We start from the raw sequence: 14,750 nt of genomic DNA, 5'->3' as shown, positions 1-14,750 counted from the left end.
GTGGATTCAGCCACAGAAACTAGGAGTCCAAGTAGACCACAAGTTGAACATGAGTCAACAGTGCGATGCGGCAGCTAACAAGGCCAATGTGATTTTAGGCTGCATCAATAGAAGTATAGTGTCTAGATCAAGGGAAGTAATAGTGCCACTCTCAGGCCTCACTTGGAATATTGTGTCCAGTTCTGGGCACCACAATTCAAAAAGGACGTTGAGAAACTGGAGCGTGTCCAAAGGAGGGTGACTAAAATGGTGAAGGGCCTGGAAGCCATGCCCTATGAGAAAAGACTTAGGGATCTGGGGATGTTTAGCTTGGAGAAAAGAAGGTTAAGAGGTGATATGATAGCCCTGTTTAAATATTTGGAGGGATGTCATATTGAGGATGGAGGAAGCTTGTTTTCTGCTGCTCCAGAGAACAGGACATGGAGCAATGGAAGCGAACTCCAGGAAAAGATATTCCACCTCAACATTAGGAGAACTTCCTGACAGTAAGGGCTGTTCGACAGTGGAACAAACTCCCTCAGAGTGTAGTGGAGTCTCCTTCCTCGGAGGTCTTTAAGCAGAGGCTAGATGGCCATCTGTCAGGGATGCTTTGATTGAGAGTTCCTGTGTGGCAGAATGGGGTTGGACTGGATGGCCCTTGCGGTCTCTTCCAACTCTATGATTCTATGATTCTTTGATTCTATGATACCCTTCCACAGTCTGCACTTACCTATTCCAAAAGTATCTGCCCATTCAGTCACTTCCACTTACTATTTTGGCTGATACACAGCAGGTGATGGAAGGTACTTTTTGGGTATGGGCTGGAATCCAGAGTGTTTCTAGGCATTGAAAGAGTCTGTTTTGAACCTGTTTCAACTGATTGGGCTAATCAGTTGAAGCAACAGTTAGAGTCTTGCTGTACAGTGGTCCCTCCACATTTGATGGGGTTAGGGGTGAAGGACTCCCATGACTGTGGAAAAACCACAAATTAAATAACACTATTCTTTTTACCTAAGAGAACACATCTCTAGGAATTCTCCAGATCTTCCAGTGCAACTCTGTGGTCAATGTCTGCCAGAGGCTGACCACAGAATCATGCTGGAGGACCTACAAATGCCCAGAGAAGTGTTTTTTCTAGGAACTTCTAGGTTCTTCAGCACAACTCTGTGGTCATCTTCTGGCAAAGTTGTGCTGGAGGGCTTAGCTATTTCCTAAAGAGAACGTATTAATCAAAACCGCATATAGTCAAATAATCAAAGTTAAAGCTGCAAAAGTGGAGGGCTGACTCTATTCCATTTTTTAAAAAATTAATGAAACATGTTAGAGACTAAGAGAGAGGTGTGGAAGAAGAGGAGGTGGATGCATTTATGGGAGGGGGAAAGAAATCTAATCCTATCCATTCCTCAAATTGCATCTTCCAAAGCTTGGGGACAGGCCAGCCAGAAGAGTTAGCGATTAAGCCAATCTCAAAAACAACAAAGCAAGGATGGATTACTCCCCGCCTGGAAGAGGAAAAAAAGAAAAGAAGGAGAGAAAGAAAGAAAGAAAGAGTGAAGCCACCCTGATGCACCTCCAGAGAGAAATAAAAGGTTCTCAAATACACACACACAAATAGAAATAAACATATGTATTGCATTTACCTTTAAAATAATGACTCACTTTATTTTTTTATCTTTTAATATGTCGTTATAAATATATTTTGTCAAAATATATGATCATTATTGTCAAAACATTTGCACATAAAAGTCATAAATAAGGTCAAGGTGAACGGACTGAGGGTTTTCTCTCTTTTAATAATAATAATTATTATTATTATTCTTTGTCTGCTTTTGCTGGCACGCCTGTGGAGGTCAGGTGAGGAAAAAAGAGGATTTTATGAAATTTCGTCATTCCTTTTCTTTGGGGAAATAAAATTTTAAAACACCCATCCATTCTTTGAAACAGGGAAACCGAGAAGAAGGATGGAGCTCTCTTTCCACCATCACCTCCCAAAAGGTGCAGAGAAATGGGGAAAATGTCTTTCTCCATCTGATCTCTCTTATCTCAGACCTTGGGCAAGTTACTTTTGCAGGCGACAACCACCAGTAAACACCCCCCCCCCCCAAAGAGTGTAACATTAGTGGAATTACAGCCCCAGAAATTAAGGTTTCCAAGGTCAGCAATCTCCAAGATGGTAAAATTTACTTTGCTGGACTACAACTCCCAGAATCCCCCAGAAGGCTGGTGGGTTCTGGGTGCTGTAGTCCAACAAAGAATGGTTCCCAGGCTCTTTTCTAGTTCTCTCTGAGCTCAGAAAAATTGCTCTGGGGAAAACTAAGGGATCTACAGAGTTTTACTCCACTGAAATAATTTTTTTCTGAAGCACTGCTCGCCCCACTCTTTCTTTAACCTTGGACAAGTTACTTTTGATATTTCAGCTCCCAGAATCCAAAAGGAGGCTGCTGGGTTTGGCTGGGAGCTGTAGCCCAAAAATGTAATTTTTCCAAGCTCTGCGCTCTTGCTTGCTCCCTGTGGGTGAAATAAACTACTTGTAGGGAGACTGGGGGATTCTGGGTGCTGTAATCCAATAGATTAATTTGTCCACAATTCACACTCTTGCTCTCTGCCTCTCACCTTGAAAGAGTTACTTTGGGTGAGATGAGGGGGATTCTAAAAATTGAAAGTCTGGGTACTGCAGCCTAACAAACTTCATTTCTCAAGCTCTGCACCCTCCCTCTCAGTGTTACCTTTTAGACTGTTTGTAGTTCCTAGAATTCCCCCAGTTCCTGGAGGATTATGGGTACTATAGTCCCACAAAGTCTATTACCCAAGCTCTTCACACTTGAAAACATTATTTCAAGGGACAACAACTTACAATATCCCCCAGCATTTGGTCTTACTTTTTGGACTGTACCTCCCAGACTCCCTAGCCTCTGAAGGGACTGGGGGTGCCATGGTCCCACAAAGTCCATTTCCCAAGGACAGCATTCTCTCCAAGCTTGGAAACCTTCCCTGGGAGGGATCATACCACCCAACACCTCCAACCAGTCCTCCCGGAGATGCTGGGTAGCATAGTCCCACAAAGTTCATTTCCCATACTCTGCACTCTTTGTGACCATAGAAACCTTCAGCAGGGTAACCAAATCTCCCAAAACTCCCAACCCATTCTCCTGGGGTGTCTGGGCTCTGTAGTCCAACCCCGTCATCCCCCACCACCCCCACAAACGTATGCTTTGGCCGTCCTTGGCCCTCAACGACACCCGCAGCCTTCGACCACCATCTCCTGGTAGTTCTTGAGGACCACCTTGTCATACTCATCCAGATAGAGCATGGAGATTGCGCTGAGCTCAGTTGGGACGCAACAGGCCTTGGGGATGCTGGCATTGACCGAGTTGACCAGCGTCTGGACAATGGCATGGTTGGTGGAGTTGAGGTGGTCGGCCAAGGGGAAGGGGCAGTCGCCGTGGCAGTAGAAGGCCTGGTAGCCTGGTGGGGCCACAATCCAGTCATTCCAGCCCACGTCACTGAAGTCCACATAGAGAGCGTGGCGCCGACAGTTTTTCTTGTTCTTACGCTGGGCCCGGCCACCAGGGCCACCACCCCCGGGGCCTTTGGGGCTCCGCTTGGCCCGGCGTCGTGTGAGGGCTGATGCTGGGCCCCGGCCATCATGGCCAAAAGTGACCAACAGGGGCCGGAGGCGGGCCCAGTCCCCAACCTCCAGGTGCCCCCCTTGAGGTAAAGAGCGGCTAATCCGGACATGATGGCCCTGCCGAGTCTGCCTGGGGTGAAGGTGGAGAGCCTCCACAGCCAGGCCGTGGTTGGGCTGCCCACCCGCCGTCCATCGGAGCACTGCCGGGCTCACGTCAAAGCTCTCCCAGCGGCTCACGTTGTGGTGCACCAAGCGTGTGTCCAGAAGCCGGGTGACTGGGTCCTCCCCATCATGCCAGGGCTTCATAACCTCGTAAACGTTGATCCGGTGGAGACCCCACTCCTCGGCCTCCTCCTCCACAGCATTGTCGGGGACCTGCTGACGGAAGAGCCGCAACTCTGCAGAAGAGATGGCCTCGCTCGATGGCACACTGCTCAGGTTGAAGAAGAAGCGGAAGCGACCCAGGTGGGGCTCCAAGCCAGGCACCTGCGACAGGTGTTCTAAATGAAAGAAAACAGCATCTGCATTAGCAACAAGTCATATAGTAGGTACCACAAGGAAGGATGCAAGACACAGGAAAATGGAGTCTCCCGTCATGGAGTCCTGCCTCTCCTGAACTTTAAAGGAGCTTGCCAGAATGCTGTGCTGCTTTGAGAGAGGGGCTGATGGGGGGGGGGGTTGTATATTGTGGTCCCTCCACATTTGCTGGGGTTAGGGGTGAAGGACCCACATGAATCTGGGAAAACTGCAAACAAAAAAAACACTTCTTTTTACCTGAGAGAACACCTCTCTAGGAGTCTGCAGGTCCTCCAGTGCCAGAAGTTCACCATAGTTCAGTTCAGTTCAACTTTATTACAGTCATGGGAGTTTAATCAGACAAGGGGAATTAGAAGTATAATCCGATGGCAATCAGAACGCAATCATTGGATTTAATGTTATTGCATGATAACCCACTGCACACAAATTCGGGCAACAGGAAGTCAGTCCGAATGCAATCATGTGGTTTCACGTTATTGCGTGATAGACTGCCACATGCAAATTCGGGCAATGGCATGCTGTTTCCGGGCAATGGGGAGCCAGTTCGAATGCAATGTGTATTTACGTAATTACATGAAACTAGCGACTTTAAGTGAATGTGTTTTGGCCCCACTTTCTTTTCATTCGAATTTAAGAGAAGTTCCTCCCGTTTGATAAACTCCATAGACCAGCACAGAAGTTGATCGTACCATCAGGCCAGAGGACCTACAAATGCCTAGAGGAGTTTTTTCCCTAGGAACTTCTAGGTTTTCCAGGACAACTTTATGGTCAATGTCCAGCAGAATTGTGCTGGAGGACTTAGATATTCGTAGAGAGGACGTATTAATCAAAACTACAAAGAATCAAATCCACAAATGTCAAAGCCGCAAATATGGAGAGCCAACTGTATAGGGGATTGTTTCTTTACAGTTAGGTCTAAAACCTGGACACACAACACACACACACACTCATATATATATATATATTCAGGGTAGACAACATGGGCTTGAAATACGAAACAAAATACAGCAAGCAGAAGGGAGAGATGATTTTGTGAGTGGGTCATCACAGGACGGGTGACCAGAAGTCCTAACCATAAGGGAAGACAAGGTACCACAAAATGTAGGACATTCAAGGAAAATGTAGAACATGATGAACTAAAAGCTAGAAATGCTCATATAAATATAAATTCATACTTCTTAGTCATGTTCAGAATGGAGGACATTTTGAAATTCCTCCTGGATGGATGGTTGAAATGTAGGACAAGTGTAGAACAGGAGAGCATTTGGTCCCCCTGCTTCAGGGTGGAGGTGGATCAGGACCCTATCTATTTCCTTAGATTTCAAGGGGGGGATTAATAGCAACCCTACACACACCCACACAGCCCTGTATTCCACTTTCTTTGGTCCCTTTTGGCCACTTTTTGGAATCATCACCTTTCCAGGCCTTTAGCACCAGATTTTGGCAGCACTGCCTTTGGGATTAAAGATGGGATTAAAGGAGTTGGTTAGTTTAGATTGCCCTTGTGGATCCTTCCAATCTTATTTCTATGCTATGGAATTCTGGGGACTGTAGTAGCTTTGCTCTGGTGCCAAAACAAACTACAGATCCCAGAATTCCATAGCATCAAGCCATCACAGTTAAAGTGGTGCAAATTATCTCTGCAGGGCAGATGCAGCCTCACTTCAACAGACACAATCCACCACATGGATCCATGCCCAATGGTTCCCAAACTTTGGTCCTCCACATGTTTTGGACTTCCAGTTTCCAGAATTCCTGACTGCTGGCCAAGCTGGCTAGGGCTTCTGGGAGTTGAAGTCTGAAGGACATGGGCATGACGGCTTTAGACTACCCCCCTGCCTGTTCCATGGGTGGTTAACTCAGCCCCATGTTGCTTCCAATCCCATCCTCCAACAAAGCAGAATCACCCTCCTACCCTGATCCCCGTTCCAAATCTGTGGGCCAATAATTTTCTCCACTAACTGGGTTATAATGCAGCAGCAGCAGGCTTTAAACTAGGCATTTCCATCTAAACCTTAGGAGGAACTTCCTGATGGTAAGAGCTGTTCAACAGTGGAAAATGCTGCCTAAAAATATGATGGGGTCTCAACATTTGGAGGTTTTTAAGAAGAGGCTGGATGGACATCTCTTGGGTGGGCTTTGATGGTGTCTTCCTGCATGGCAGAAGAGGTTCAGTGTTTCCCATACTTTAGTCTTCCAAATGTTTTGGACCTCAGCTCCCAGAATTCTTGACTCTTGGCCAAGTTGGCTGGGACTTCTGTGAGATGGAAGTGCAAAACAACTGGAGAACCAAAGTTTTGGGATCACTGGATTAGATGACCCTTGGGGTCTTCTCCAACTCTCTTGATTTTATGATTAGACTCATGTCCATTACACAGTCATTAATGAAGATGTAGGGTTGTGCATTTAAGTTTCAGAAGCAGGACTTGCCCAGCAGCGGGTCCCATCTCTAACAAGACTTGAGCTTTAGCACCTTCTCTGTCTCCTCCACCCCTCTAATACTCCTCCTTCAAAGAACAAATACCCTTTATGCAAAATTCACTTAAACTTTGTTCCTGAATTATAAGTCAAGTTTTAAGTGGTCTCAATGCTTGACATCTGGGAGCCCAGGAAAATTTTCACTGGAAGGGTAGATTTTCCTCTTGCCCTCATTTTGCCACCACCGCCACCCCAGTTACACCTCTGCAGAAAAGTTTTCTTTAACTGCAACTCCCATAATCTCAGCTCTATCAGCTAGGGGATTCTGGGACATGCAATCCCAAGGGGGGGAGTCTTTGGATTTCAAGTCCTTGCAAAAAAGTGATAGATCCCACAAGGAATTTATATATTTTCTGTGGAGGAATGACCCTACCTGACAGAGGAATTTCTACAGCCTTGTTTGATTGTTTAAACCTCTATCCTGTCTCCCCATTGCTTGGGAGGAGAAGGAGGGATGCTTTTTTTTCTGTTCAGATTGCTTGTCCCAGAATCCCCCAACCGCTAGTGCCAAAGACTGGCGTTCTAGACAATGCAGTAAGAAAAATTAACTTTCTCAAAAGGTGTAGATATGGGGAGGGCACAAAATGAGGGCAGTGCCCACCCAAGTAAGAATTCTCCCAAATACAAATTTCCCTTGTGAAGTCGAAGGCTTTCATGGTTGGCATCCATAGTTTTTGTGGGTTTTTCAGGCTATGCAGCCATGTTCTAGAAGAGTTTCTTCCTGGTGTTTTGCCAGCATCTGTGGCTGGCATCTTCAGATGCCAGCCACAGATGCTGGCGAAACGTCGGGAAGAAACTCTTCTAGAACATGGCCACAAAGCCCGAAAAACCCATAAAAAACTAAAAATGTCCCTTATTTCAGGTGTTGTATTGTGATAATTTAAACCTTCATTCATCATTTAGGAACAAACTTAGTATTGTGATCACTTGAAAACTTCAATGATATATTTTATTTTATTCCAAAGATTTATATCTCATCTTTCTCCCACAAAGGGATTAATTTAGAAACAAACTTTGAGATTTAGGAACAAACATAGCATTGTGATCACTTAAAACTTGCATCATCATTTAAGAACAACCTTTAAATGAAGTTTTTAAGTAATGCAAATACTAGACATCTGGGGATTGAAGAAAAATATCATGGGGGGGGAAAAATTTCCTAGGGGGGGCAATGCATTCATTTTGCTACCTACCCACCCCTAGTTACATCACTGCAGAAAAGTTTTTTGTACTGCAACTCCCAACATCTCAGCAGTGGGGATTCTGGAACATGCAATCCAAAGAGCATGGGGGGGGGAATCTGCCCCAGATGTGTTGGGAGGATGATGGAACAGAGCTGTAACTTCAAGGACCCTGGCGGTAGATGTTACTCTACCAGGCAGATCCAGAACTCCCCAAGAATGTTACTTGGAGGTTAAATCAGTGCAGAATCGCTTTCAAATTGGTGTCTTCTGGACATCTTTTGCTCCCACAAACACCGCCCTCCAAACCGCACTTAAACCCAGATTTCCAGCAGCCAAAGGGGCCACAATCGCCTGGCTAGCGCCTTCAGGGGTCCCACTCTGGTCCTTGGAGACCTAGAAACCCTCACCCTGAAACATTTGGCTCGAATTACATTCACATCCCTTCCTAATTTATTTCTTTTTTCCTCTCCCACTTCTTGGCCAATTTAGAGGCAGCTGTAGCCCTTTAGTGTCCAGCTATTAAAAAGGGGAGGGAAAAAAGCTCACTTTGCCCAAAGGGGGAGAAAAGAGCTGTATGTGAAGGGGAAAGGAGAAGAAAGGTGCAAAATCAGAGTCACATCTCGAGCAGCCAGGAAGGATGCATAGAGTTTCTTGTGTGGAAGAAATAAGTCAGATTGACACTGCTTTCTTGGAATGTGTTAGTTGCTGGCTGCACCAGAGGTCTCTGATAGAGGAGGCTACAGAGCTCACAAAACTATACATCCCAGGATGCCATGGAATGGAGCCATGGCATCCTGGGATTTGTAGCACCCATCACTAGCAGGGCAGAAAGCAGACTCTTTCTCTGGGATCCACCTCAACTGCTTTCTGGAGCACAAAAGAAAGAGGGCAGAGGGATAGAAAGCCAAAGGGGTGTCTTTTCCCCTATTTTTCTGCAGTAATTCCAAAAAATCACCTCTTTCCCTTCCCCAGCCATCTTCTATAAACATCCTCTCTTTGGGGAGTGCAGTAGCCAGAATTAGTGGGGTGGATGCTGGGATTTGTAATCCTCTGGGAGTGGTAGTCCCCCCCAACCTCTCCCAAAAGGTTCCTTCCCTAAAGGTTAATGCTCGCTGTCTTGGGTCTCTGTATGGCTGATTGGGAATGGGAGATGTAGACCTCCTTGGTTTGAGGAGCTTCCCAGGGTGTCGAAATTGGTGCAGTTTGAGTGCTGTAGCTGCAGCTATCTGGGATATGTAGTTTTGGGGAAGGGTGGTGGGCCATGCTAAACTACACATCCCAGGATGGAGCCACAGCAATCAACGTGGTGTCAAACTCAAAGTGATGTCGAATGGCATTCTTTCCACAGTGTAGTGCTTGGTGCCTTCAAGTAGTTTCCAACTTATGGCGACCCTAAGGGTCTTCTTGTTTCCAACTTATGGCGACCCTATATAGTTTCCAACTTATGGTGACCCTAAGGGTCTTCTTGGCAAGTTTCTTCTGAGGGGGTTGCCACTGCCATCCTCTCAGGCCGAGTTAGGATTCGAATCCTGGTCTCCAGAGTCGTAGTCCCATGCTCAAACCACTCCACCTCACTCAGCATAAAGCAAGGACTCCCAAATGCTGGCCTTCCAAGTGTATCAGATTTCGGCTCCCAGCATCCCATGCACCAAGATGGCTGAGGCCTCTAGGAGCTGAAGTCCAAAACACCTGGAGGACCAGAGTTTGGGAATCGCTAATGTAGATGCAAGAGAGAGCCAGCATGGTGTAGTGGTTTGAGCACTGAAGTATGCCTCTGGAGACCAGGGTTCAATTCCCAGCTGGGTCCTTTAACCCAAGAGAGTCACATTTGCTTAGCCTCAAAGCAGAGCCAGAGCAAACCCCCTTGTGAAGAAACTTGCCAAGAAAACCCCGTGATAGGGAAGCCGTAAGTTGACTTGAAGGCACACAATGAAGTGTAGGTGCACCCCTGGTTGGCTTTTCGGAGACCTGGATGCAAATCCATCCATCCCAGAGACCTGTTGGCCAACGCACCTTCATGGTGGAAGCTCCTCACTGTGTTGGCACGGCTGGTGGGCTTCTCTGGGTAGGAAAGGCTTTGGTCGTGGACCCGGTCCTCCTCTTCTCCGGACTGGAGGCGGTAGAGGTCCAGCATGTAGGCCGGGATCTGGGTGGCAGGGCCGGGGCGAGGCCTACGGCGAAGACCGAACATCTGGAGCAGGCTGGCCTCGAAGCCACGGAGGAGCTCATGGCTGGGGGGCGGTCGGTCCCCTAGGGGCCCCTTCCTCTTGCCAATCTCGGCGGGGAGGAGGCCGGCCCGGTGCGTGGCCCCTCCGAGCAGCACTTGGCAGAATAGGATGACCATCAGCATTCGGCTACCAGGCGTCATGGTGTCTCTGCGGGCGGAAGAGGGCAGAGAAGGAGAAGGGTCAAGAAGGACTGCAACACCCATCTGCAAATTCTTGGCCTCTTTTACTTTGGAGAGGAGGAAAACACAGAGAGGTTTGGAGGGGACGACAACGCCCAGCATCCCCCACCCAGCCAGGACCAATGGTCTTTGGAACCCCAGAATCCCTCACTACTCTTGTTGGAAAACTTGCTTTTGGTGGACTGCAGCTCCCAAACGTTGCCCTTTGAGACTACAGGTCCCCCTCTCTAGACTCCCCCATCACTCTGCTGGAAAACTTCTCTTGGGGAACTGGAAGTCCCAAAAGTTGCCCTTTGGGACTACAGCTCCCTTCCCCAGAATCCTCTACTACTCTGCTAGGAAACTACAAAGCCCCCCAGAATCTCCTGCTGAGGCAGTTTGGAAAAAGTTTTCCTTTGTGTCTAGCTAGGATCCTACAATCTTAGAGTTTGTAAGAGACTCCGAAGGCCAGGGAGACACAGTCCCACCAAAGTCTGGGGAAAGTTCCCTTTCTGGAGACTACAATTCCCAAATCCAGTAATCAGCCACCAGCCACTTGGGAAAATTTCCTCTTTTGGGACTACAACTCCCAGACCCTGGGGATTGGGACCAAAAAAACTTTTGAAGCCCCCATCTCCCACCCTTCCCTGGCTAGTCTGGGGATAAATGGAGACTACACCTCCCAGAATCCTCCAACTAGCCAGTGATTAGAAGCAGTCCTCTCTTTTTGGGGAGGATAAGGCAAGGGGTGTTTTTTTCTCCTGACCTACAACTCCCCTCCTGCGTATGATCCACGGATGTCTAGGGATCCCCTCCAAAAAGAAACTTTTCCAAAACAGAAAAAGGAACTTTTCCAAAGAAAAGAGGAACTTTTCCAAGCTCTGACAAACACACATGAGCGTTAAAAAGATCTCCAAAAGTCAGTACAACTCTTTCACAGTGACACTTCCTTTTCTTCTCCCAGCTTCTCTGTCCACCAATCAATCAATCAAATAGATCCATTGATCCATCCAGGCTTCCTATCTATATACGATCCCGAAATAGGTTCAACAGGCTACCAGCTCCAACCCATCCCATTTCATCTCCCTCCTTTTTCCCCAAAAAGTCTTCCATTTGTCTCTTGTGGAATGAGGAAAATCAGATTTTCTGATATTGGTTTATCTATTGATCTGGGAGAACCTTGAACTTTCATCGTCCACTTCGTCTCCGAGCTGCTCCAGGATCCCTTTGGATACAGATTCCTCCAAGAGCCCTTTGCATACAGATTCAAAGGCATCTTGGATGGTGCACCTTGGAGATGGTGCACCTGCTTTACTGGGCTTTGAAAATAATAATAATAATAATAATAATAATAATAATAATAATAATATCCCACAGGGCAGTGGGGAGAAGAGACAGGGATGCAAATTGAAGTCCATGCTGGAGAACACAAACACACACAGAGACACGCATCGAGAAAGACTTAGTTTGCTTGCAAAGGCCTTTCCACCAAGTACCTTCATCGGAGGAAAGGTCTTTGCAAGCAAGCGAAGTCTCTCTCTATAGGTGTGTGTGTGGGGGGGGGGGTGTTTGTGGGGTGTGCCAAAGAGAAAGAGAGATTACTCTGGTCTCTAACCACTTGCAGAGGGCAGGAGAAAGTGATCCAAATATGCTTTGTAGATCGCGCGAAGGGAACCGCAAAGCAAGACTTTTCTTGGTCTCCGCTGAAGGTACTTGGTGGAAAGGGCTTTGTAAGCAAACTAAGTGTCTCTGATTGAGTGTGTTGGTGTGTATGTGTGAGAGAGAGATTGTTACTTTGATCCCTAACCCTTAGGTCCTTGTGCAGGGAAAGGGATCCAGTGCTTTGGGGATCGCGCAAAAGAAAGTGCAAAGGAAGACTTTTGTCGCCGCTGAAGGTACTTGGCAAGCCAACTAAAAGTCTCTCTCTCTCTCTCTCTCTCTCTCTGTGTGTGTGAGATAAAGACATAGAGATTACTTTGGTCCCTAACCACTAGGTCCCCTGGGCAGAGGAAGGGATCCAGGGCTTTGCCGATCGCGCGAAATAAAGCTCAAAGCAAGACCTTTTTTTGTGTCTCCGCTGTTAGTACGCAAACTTAAGTGTCTCTGTGTTGGTGTGCAAATAAGAAATTCCGTTGGTCCCTGACCACTAGATCCCTGGCAGAGAGGAAGGGATCCAGTGCTTGGTGGATCGTGCCAAGGAAAAAGCAAAACCGGACTTCTGACGGGTCTTGAAGGTACTTTGCGCAGACAGGGCTTTGCAAGAGAACTAAATGTCTGTGTGTGTGTGTGTGTGTGTCTGTGTCTGCGTGTGAGAAAGAGAGATCCCTTTGGTCCCTGACCACTAGATCCCTGCTCAGAGAAAGGGATCTAATGTTTTGTGGATCGCGGGAAGGAAGGCACAAAGGAAGACTTTTGTCTTCACCAGAGGTGCTTTTGGTGGAAAGGGCTTTACAGGTAAACTAAGTCTCACTCTGTGTGTGTCTCTCGGGGGGGGGGGTCCTTTGCTCCCTAACCCCTCGGTCCATGCCCTGGCAAAGGGATCCAGGGCTTTCTGGATCGCGCAAAAGCAAGCGCAAAGTAAGACCTTTTTTTGTCTCCGCTGGAAAGACTTGGGGAAAGGGCTTTGCAACAAACAGTGTGTGTGTGTTGGTGAGCGAGAAAGAGGGGTGACTTTGGTCCCTGGCCACAAGATCCCTGCCCAGAGGAAGGGATCCAAAGATTCCCGGATCGCGCAAAAGCAGAAGATGTTTGCTTTCGCTGAAAGGTGGTGCTTTTGGTGGAGAGGGTTTTGCAAGCCAAAATAAGTGACTGTCTGTCTGTCTGCGAGAGGTTCCTTTGGTCCCTGGCCACTCGGTCCCTGCGCAAAGGAAGGGATCCAGTGTTTTGTGGATCGCGCCAAGGAGGCGCAAAGGCAGGCTGAAGGTGCTTTTGGTGGAAAAGGCTTTGCAAGCAAACCCAGGGTCGGTCTCTGTGCAAGCAGAGCGATCCCTTTGGTCCCTGTCAACTAGATCCCTGCGCAGAGGAAGGGATCCAATATTCTGTGGATCGTGCAAAAGAAGGCGGGAGCGGGCTTTCCTTCGGTCGCTTGTCCCTCTGACCTTGCCTCCTTCTTGAGTCCCTTTGGAGATCTTTGAGACTCGGGTTGTCCGGCCAGGATCGGGCTGAAAAGAGACAGGGCCCGATCCTTAGCCCCCTTTTCCTTCCTCCGGGGACTGAAACAGCCCCAAAAGGAGGGAGGGAAAGGCAAGACAGGAACCCCTTGGGACTTACAGCGTGTGTTTGGCTCGCTCTGTGTCTGTCTCTCCCCCTAAACACGCGTGCAAATGCATTCCCACGGACACGCAAGCCACAGGGAGGGAGGGAGGGAGGGAGGGAGGGAGAAAGAAGATGGAATGAAGGAAAGGAGGAAGAAAGAAGGAAAGAAAGAAAAAGGAAGGAAGGAAAGAAAGAAGGAGGCGGAAGGAAAGAAGGAGGAAGAAAGAAGGAAAGAAAGAAGAAGGGAGGGAGGGAGGGAGAAAGAAAGAAAGAAGAAGGAAGGAAGGAAAGAAAGAAAGAAAGAAGAAGGAAGGAAGGAAGGAAGGAAGGAGGCGGAAGGAAGGAAGGAAGGAAGAAAGGAGAGAAAGAAGAAGGAAGGAAGGAGGGAGGGAGGGAGGGAGGGAGAGTAGAAGGGAGGGAGGGAGGAGAAGGGAAGGCAGTCGGGCAGAGGAGGAGGAGGAGGCGGACTGAAGGGCTACTCACTGACAGCGCGGACGGCCGACAGAAACAGTCCATGGTTCTTCTTGACAGCCAGCGTGGAGCTCGTAGGATCCGTGGAGAGGCAAAGGCAAGGCAAGGCAAGGGGTCCGGAGCACTGGAAGGGAGCCTGGATGGGGAGCGCTGCGGCTCCTCCTCTCTCTCTCTCTCTCTCTTTCCCAATGGAGGATGGCTGGGGCTCCAAAGGCTGGCCGTCGCAGCTGCCTCCTTTTTCCCTTTGCCAGGGCTCCTCGGCTCACTCCACTGCCAGCCCCGGGGAGGGTCACGTGGGTCCGGCAAGGCCCGCCCCCTGGCCCTGGACTGTCAATCAGGAAACCTAAGCCACGCCCACGCCCCTCCTTCCCCTGCGAAAGGCCAGCCTCTCATCCCTCCAGCCTTTGGGTTCGCAGAGGCGAAAGTCTGGCTCTTCTGGCCTCCAAAGCCTCAGAAAACCCCAAGGTCAACAGAGAATCCTAGAACCCTAGAATTGGAAGAGACCCCAGGGACCATGCAGGAACTCTCAGTCAAAGCATCCCCATTGACAGATGGCCATCCAGCCTCTGCTTAAAGACCTCCAAAGAAGGAGACTCCATCAGACTCCGAGGAAGGAGTGTCTTCCACTGTCAAACAGCCCTGACTCTCAGGAAGTTCTCCTAATGTTGAGGTGGAATCTCTTTTCCCATCGTTTGAATCCATTGCTCCATGCCTTATTCTCTGGAGCAGCAGAAAACAAGCTCTCTCCCCTCCTCAAGATGAGTCTACAGTCAGCATCAGCTGGAAATGACCCAGAAGACCCACAACAACAACAACAACAATGTCTGTTACA

General features: G+C 48.2%; 1 protein-coding gene across 1 annotated transcript; it reads right to left on the bottom strand.

The window, feature by feature from the left end:
• Positions 1-1,636: 1,636 nt before the first annotated feature.
• On the bottom strand, positions 1,637-14,155 carry BMP4 (bone morphogenetic protein 4). The gene is made up of 3 exons (XM_042447156.1): positions 13,931-14,155; positions 9,820-10,181; positions 1,637-4,107 (listed from the first exon to the last, which is right to left on the bottom strand). Exons 2-3 carry the CDS (start codon positions 10,172-10,174, stop codon positions 3,209-3,211), a joined length of 1,254 nt encoding a protein of 417 aa, XP_042303090.1. The 5' UTR covers positions 10,175-10,181; positions 13,931-14,155; the 3' UTR covers positions 1,637-3,208.
• Between the last annotated feature and the right edge of the window lie 595 nt (positions 14,156-14,750).

The sequence above is a fragment of the Sceloporus undulatus genome, chromosome 1 (assembly GCF_019175285.1).
Source record: "Sceloporus undulatus isolate JIND9_A2432 ecotype Alabama chromosome 1, SceUnd_v1.1, whole genome shotgun sequence".
Classification (NCBI taxonomy): Eukaryota; Metazoa; Chordata; class Lepidosauria; order Squamata; family Phrynosomatidae; genus Sceloporus; species Sceloporus undulatus.
Note: the sequence above shows the minus strand (reverse complement) of the source record. Positions and strands in the feature narration are given on the sequence as shown.